Genomic DNA, 7071 nt, shown 5'->3' with positions numbered 1-7071 from the left:
TGCTGATTGCGGGCATAAACTGTGCACGAATTAATGTTTTCTGAGGAATCTACGCACCCATAAATTCTATCCTGAGCGGCTGCCAAGGAGGTTTAAAATCGAATGCGTCCATTCCGTAGAGTGACACGAGCACCCATAGTTAGTTGATTATATTAACTCTATGCGTGCACCGACGTATACACGACAGGGAACACGTAGTCGGAATTGCCCAGCGTGGTTATCGCTCGATGTGAAATGGAAACGCGCAAACACCTGTTGGCTGGATGGCCAGTTGGGCTCGTTTACGAATGACATATGATGCTAACACAATGCTAACAGTAAAATGGAAATGGGGCCGAGAGTGTACAGACAAAAGCGCTAGACCTATTTTTCTTTTCTTTCTTTATTTTTCGTCACGCCCCTTTACTTGGTGCTGTTTTGCATAATACTCTTTCTGGAGTCTGTCTGGTCTATGCTCCAAATATATCCTACAACGCCGCAGAGATGCGAACCCATAACTACCGTGCCCACGATAGCTCTCACCAGTGCTACCAGTGCCTGCACTGCTTCCACTACTACAGTGTACTAGACCACCAGTTTGTATGGGTGTTCTGTGGTACCACTACGAACTTCCACGCTGACATCAGCATCAATAACATGAACGGGCGCGAGACAGAGCGGGAGCCATTCCAAGCCAGTCGAAGCCAGTTCCAGTTCACTTTGTTGATTGCGGCCTGCAGCTACAGCTACTGCAGCAGTTCGTGGCGTGTGGCAACGAAATCGTGCTGGTCTGTTGACCTTTCCCTTAGCGCAGCGATTGCGGTAGTCGGCGCCTCACCAAGCGCCCGTTTGCCGTCTACGCTCGCCGCTCTGTTACGTCGGCCTGTCATACCAAGCGTACTTCCGACTCAAACCCGCTACAACATGACTCACCGCGTTGGAAGATAAGCCCAGCAGCTGTCCTGCTGCGCATGTTTTCAAGTTGTTGTTCGTACACACATCGCTCACTTTGACTGGTTTTCAGGTAAGCCCGAGTAACTTGGCGTTTATGGCACTTTGCACGTCCGCAACGGTGTTTCTGGGACTGTATCCGTAGCTTCCGAGATGACGCGCTGGAATTCCGTCGGTCTGGCAGTGTCTGAAGCAATGCGTTGACATGAAAGGGGATCGCTATGTCATTCCGACGAAGGCAACTCTTATTTATTGGACCTCGTTTCCACAGTGTGCTGTTGCCAACAAGGGACCGCGCGGGTCGTCGTGTTTCAACCGGTGGTGCCGTGCGCAAGCGGAAATCGCACTTGTCAGTGTGTCGGCGGGAATACATAGTTTCTGTTTCGCGAGTGCTGCGCCAGCGCATAGGGCCTAGGGCGACGAACGCATCGGCGTTGCTCTGGCTTGCGATGCTTCGGTTGTCACAGTGCTACAGGAGAAATACGGTGCGTCGTGATAAGTACAGATACGAGCGCCGTCGTTTGACGATTCGCTTGCGAAATGCTGGGGTAATGGAACGCGTCTTGTATCGACAACGAACATTGATGGATGTGTGTGCTGTTTTTACGCGTAGACTGGTTCGTTTAATGGAACGCCTGTAGGGCGCGAGCTTAATTTTGCACGCTGTAGGAGTCGCGCAGACCACTCGCCGCGCAAATTTCCAAAGCGCGGGACGTGGTGTGCCGATTTATATGGTGGTTTACTAGCACGTGGCTTTGTAATTCCGGCAATAACAACAAAGCCGAACAACGCATGGGACAATGGGGTCAGTCGCATTCTTACCTTCATTATGCGTTCAACTTGTTAAAAAAAAAAAAAAAGTGCGCTGAACAGAAAACTTTACAGTCGCAATCGGATGCCGATGATACCGAGGCAGCGCTGCATTGTTCATTGTTTTCTCTCGCTTGTCCACTCATGTAAATTCTCCCCTTCCTCTTCTTTTTCTTTCTTCTTTTTTTTTTTTTTGCAAAGTAAAATATTGCGCATCGTCTGTTTTTACAGTGCCATAGGAGTATTACATGGCACAGCAATACAGCCCTGCCTAGCAGTCATGCGCACTCTTTGGTTCCAGTAGACCAGGCAAAAGAAGCTTCAGACAACACAAACATGTCTTGGGGTAAGTGTTCCAGAAGTTGTGTGAAGTACAGCTAGTTCTTTCAGGCTGGTTGGTGTAAGAGTGTGCATACATCACTGTCGATGCTCTAGAGTCGTACTTATTCAGAATGGTGTGCAGTGACTGAGTTACTTACTATTGTTACTGCATGTTTAAGATGTGCACATCTTGTCACTTGGCCTGTGAAGTGCTCAGGCTCAGTGTGCCATTGTCTCAATAGTAAAGTACTACTAAGTGACCAAAGTCCCTGCAGTCACTTATGAAGAGAGGGAAACTATTTATGAGACTGCAAAGGAGGTCAGCTTGAGGTAGCCTAATTCCTGTTTGTGTAGGGTTCATCAGCCTATTTTTATCTCCACTGCAGGATGAAGGCCTCTCCCAGCGATTTCCAATTACTCCTGTCTTTCGCTAGCTCATTCCAAGTTATGCCTGCAGATTTCCTAATTTCATCACACCATCTAGTCCTCAACTGCGTTTCCCTTCCCTTGGAACTCCATTCGGTAGTTCTGTAGTTCTGTGTAGAGATAAGGCATAGTTATCTTTGAGCAGTGAGGGCAGTGATAGAGGCTTACCACATTTTGGTTTTGTGGTATCATGAACGCCATTTTTCATTACATTATGGCCATATTTAATTACATAGATTGGGAAGTACACTGTGCTATGAACGACAGGAAATGTAGGTAGTCATCTGTATTTATGCCATGCAGAGATAAGAGACAATGTGCACAGTTGGTGAGCAAGAATTTGCTCCCGAATGACCAAAATAGTTATATTACTGGGAGACATATTTGTCCTGCAGTGGGCAAAATTTGGCTTCATCATGAAGGAATACAAAAAATGTAAGCCTTGCTCAAATATGCATTGTAGAAGAGGGGGAAAAAAAATCCATACCCTTTGACGTTGATTTGTAGTGTTCTGTCGCACTAAACATTATAAAGAAATTTAAGGACTGCGCAGTCAATGAGGAAAACGAAAATAGCAGGCGTAACATTTATAAGATATAGCCAGATGCCAATATGAATTAGAGTTGAAGCTTGTGTATCCTCGCTGAGGTTGAGACGAAGAAAGGAAGTTGGGGCAGGCCATGGTAATTCATAGAACAGGTACACAGCGTATAACAGAGTGCGTGCTAAGGGACAGACTTATGCAACTACTTCAGGATGACAGATTAGATTCATAGCTTGCGTTTCATGTACACTGTACAAGGATAATTTTAGATCCCTGGGAGAAGCCTTTGTCTTGCATTAGACTTAAAATAAGCTAATAATTGGTGCGGCAGCACTCATTTACCCATGTGTGAGCAAAAAATTTACAATGAGTCATTTGTGTAGGAACTGTTATCTACCTTGCGTGTTTCGTTGGCAAGTCAGTGCTTTGTGTGTCTCCCTTCCTTGTTCTGTTTGTGTGCGCTCTATTAATTCTGAAGACAATGTAGCAATTGGCCCCTGGACAATATCTCCTGCACAAGAAATTTGTCGCTTGTAGTCTAGTGCAGCCTGATTGTTTCTCATTTCTCCTCGCCTTCTCTCTGACTGTCCCCAGTTAGCTAAAGTTTGCTAAGCCAGTGGATCGTTAAACTTCTTGTATTTGATTGATGCGTCACTCCCTTTTGACTTCTTTTTTTCTTCTTTCCAGCTGACATCGCGTCTGATTTCGCGTGTGAGTTCTGTGGGGTGAGCTTCGATGGGGAGAAAGAGTTTCGTGACCACTGCAACTCACCCGAGCACCGGACGGTTCTTGTGTCCGACGGCGGCCGTACATGGAAGCACCGGCCACCGCCACGTGGCGTCCCAGCCGACAAGCTCTCAGTCTGTCAAGAGTGAGTGATCCGTCCGCCTCTTTGTGACAAACCCGGCTCTTATTCTAGTCCGCAAAATATGGCAGGTCTCTACAAGCACCCTGCCATCTTCACTCTCATCAACACCTCTCTCCCTCTCTTTTTACTCCCTTCTCCACTGCTGAGTAGCAGCTCAGAACTTTGGTTCAGACTGACCTCTAAGCTTTTCTACCATAATAAATGTTTCTCTCTCTCTTGCTTGGGCTGGTTGGTTCACATATGGCAGTAATATTAAAAAGCAGTGCAGCAGGATAAGGATGGTGTAGAGGCACTTGGGATTAAATACACGTGCAAAGCCACCATTGCTGTGTTCTGTGGCAGGTCCCGCTGAGCCCTGTTTACCAAACTTTCGAGACGGAAGGTTGGTATAGCTGGTAAGATTTGAAAACTGTTCAAGCAATGAGAGAAATATTGAGAAGGGAAGAAAAATATATATACACACACACACACACACACAGGCAGGGTCTTAGTGTTCAGACAAACACTAAATCAGTTAAGGCTGACAATGTATTTTTCTCAAACTCTATATTCATTTGATTACTAGAAGAGAAATTGATTACTAGAAGAGAAAACAGAGGCCAAACTATCATTCTTAAGTTTTGCACCAAGAACCTAGTGCTGGTATGCCACGTCGCGAATTTCCAAGTATTTTCTCGCGTTTGAGCTGTTGTGGCGCAACAGAAATAGGTCTCAGAACTTACTACATTAAGTTGCTGCCTCCCTTAGAACTCGGAATGCAGTGTAGTCTCATATGTATCAACAAAAATTTAACTAAGCTCGAGCAGGGGTCATCACATAATGACCATCTGGTATGGGAACATTGGTGTGGTGGCATTGGCGTCTTTCGTTTTTGCCTCTTTTCTTGCGTACCGAGCCTCCTGTCATGGTGATAGTGGCTTTCTTGGTAATATAGAAGGATAATTTACTGATGCAACTATGCTATCCTTTCTCTTTAGTGTCCCTTTAAAAGATCTTTACTCATTCATGTGTACCTGTCCAGTTGTCTTCCTTTTTGTTTGTATTTTCCCCGCTGCTTGAACAGTATTTGTCTCTAGTACCGACACAGCTGTCTTAAGCACAGTAAGCGTGAGAATTCCTCTTGTATAGAAAAATAGCGTGGAAATCACCTTGCAATAGTGGACAGGGTCGTGTTGTTGTGTCCTGTGGCTGGAGCAGTGCTAAAGAAATCGGTCTTACGTGTGCCCTGACTTGTACATTTGCTGTAGCTGTCTCAACTTGTTGTTAAGCTGCTAGCAGTTTTTGTATTAGTGAACAAGTAAAGCTGAATGTAGAGTGTTGCTGTTTAGAAGTCCTTACTTAGTTGCAGAATGGACCAAGTCATGGCTAAGAGTCGAACTTTAAATGCAGGCTGCGTTGCGTTTAAAATCTGACGTCAGTGCACAGGCGGACCGTCACTTGCAGACAATCACGCTATGCCACTTGCACTGCACCAGCCGAAACGCCGTTCCCTCAGTACTTGGACGCGCACGCCGTCGGCTGCTCTCTTCAGAGCATGCGCGGAACGATCCCGCACCTGTGCGCCGCTTTGAACGGCTGTCTGTGACCGTCGGCGAAGCGGCACGGGCACCTTTTTTCTTCGTGCAGTGTATTGTGGGTCGGCACAAAGGACGCACGAATGGAGCAAGAGCCATCTCGCCGTTGGGCACGCCGGACTGCATTGGCCGCGTCCAGTTACGTTGGCTGCGCCATTGCGTTGAACTGTAGATGTTGTTCTCACCAACATTATTAGTTATGACTTTCAATAGTTCGAATGTTGTATAATTAATGTTGTAGCATCCCCGCGAAATTCAAAAACACGCAGGCATTTGGTTTGTATGTTTTATTATTTCTCTAAACTTTAATTCCCCTTCTGAAGCAACAGATTAAACAAATAACTGATGGTGCCTTGAATCATTCTCAAAGTCACGTGTCATTGAGAGTGACGTCACAGCACAGTAGTGTACGTGGTGACTTGCAATATATACGTCACTCTTCGGCTGAGAGTGCGGTGCCCGTGAGAAGGGCAAACAGCGTTTGGTTTGAAATTTGAGCTCTTTCCATGGCGCGTAGCGATGTAATACTTAGCAGGCACGCATTGCATGCACTGCGCTTGTAGCTCATTATGACCAGACCTGGAGGGGCCCTTTAAAAGCTCAAATAGAGCACTAGGAGGAGATAAGCACTTCCTTCGCACTGTCTGGTGAGTGCGAATACTAGTGGTTCAGCTGGAAGTCTGGCTTCCTAAGTGAAGTATAGCAGGCTGCACTACTAACTTCCCATCTTTCACGTGCACTATGACCGCTGAGATAATATTTATCACACTTTTGCTCCAATATTACGTTTCATCGCCCAGAGTTGATGCTTTGAAAGCATAAAAATAAGACTATTTGAAAAATATTCTTATTTACAAATAGTGACCATTAGATTCGATAGTGAATTGAGTTGGACAGTATTCGATTCATTATTCAAAATTCTTGAATAGTCGTACACCACCATTTCGAGCCACAGACAGCTTGAGTTCAGTGTCTGCTGCTGCTGTGCACACAACATGCAAGTTATCTGCTTATGCAAGTTGTTTGCCAGGATCGCCTTTACTTCCACATTTGCATTGCATTTAGAAACATATTAGAAACTTTTGTTTAGATTTAGCGTGTTGCTCAACACCATCTCATCGAGCATTGCAGTATGTATCATGGCAAAATTAGGGGGTCGCCGCTATCGTGAACCATAACGCCCACAATTCCGTGAATGCTCAGACTCTCGTCAGTAATGGGATCTCGTGAGAGCCTGCAAAGCCTGCGCTTAAGCAAGAGACGAGTGCACACATGTGCAGCACCTAATGTTGTAGCTGTGTCCTGCACATGGGCACTGTTGATATGCAACTGGCTTGCGTACGCTAAACTGAAACTGTCTGATGTTCCTTCCTGCAGCCACCATATTTATGGACAGTGCCGGCTGGGAAGCCAATGCTGCGAGGCCCACAGTGAGGATGAGCTGGTCGAATGGCTGGAACGTCTTAGGTATCGCATGGAGAGGGTCAAGAAGGCTCAGCAGAAGCACCTCGAGGTTTGTGGAAGCGCTGTTATGCATTTCATTTATGTAGGGGGGAGTTCTCACTTCTTTCAGCCTTTGAAGAGTCTGTATGCAGGCA

At 46.0% G+C, this 7071-nt stretch overlaps 1 protein-coding gene across 1 annotated transcript in view; it reads left to right on the top strand.

The window, feature by feature from the left end:
- The first annotated feature begins 665 nt into the window (after window positions 1-665).
- LOC119453525 (probable helicase with zinc finger domain) overlaps window positions 666-7071 on the top strand; it is a 77138-nt gene continuing 70732 nt past the window's right edge. The window contains exons 1-4 of the mRNA XM_037715569.2: window positions 666-1003; window positions 1972-2086; window positions 3719-3902; window positions 6851-6986. Coding sequence (XP_037571497.1) covers window positions 2077-2086; window positions 3719-3902; window positions 6851-6986 — 330 coding nt within the window. The 5' untranslated portion in view covers window positions 666-1003; window positions 1972-2076. The remainder of the gene's footprint in view (window positions 1004-1971; window positions 2087-3718; window positions 3903-6850; window positions 6987-7071) is intronic.

The sequence above is a fragment of the Dermacentor silvarum genome, chromosome 5, assembly GCF_013339745.2.
Source record: "Dermacentor silvarum isolate Dsil-2018 chromosome 5, BIME_Dsil_1.4, whole genome shotgun sequence".
NCBI classification, from domain to species: domain Eukaryota; kingdom Metazoa; phylum Arthropoda; class Arachnida; order Ixodida; family Ixodidae; genus Dermacentor; species Dermacentor silvarum.
The sequence above is the reverse complement of the archived record's forward strand: the minus strand, read 5'-3'. Positions and strand labels throughout refer to the sequence as shown.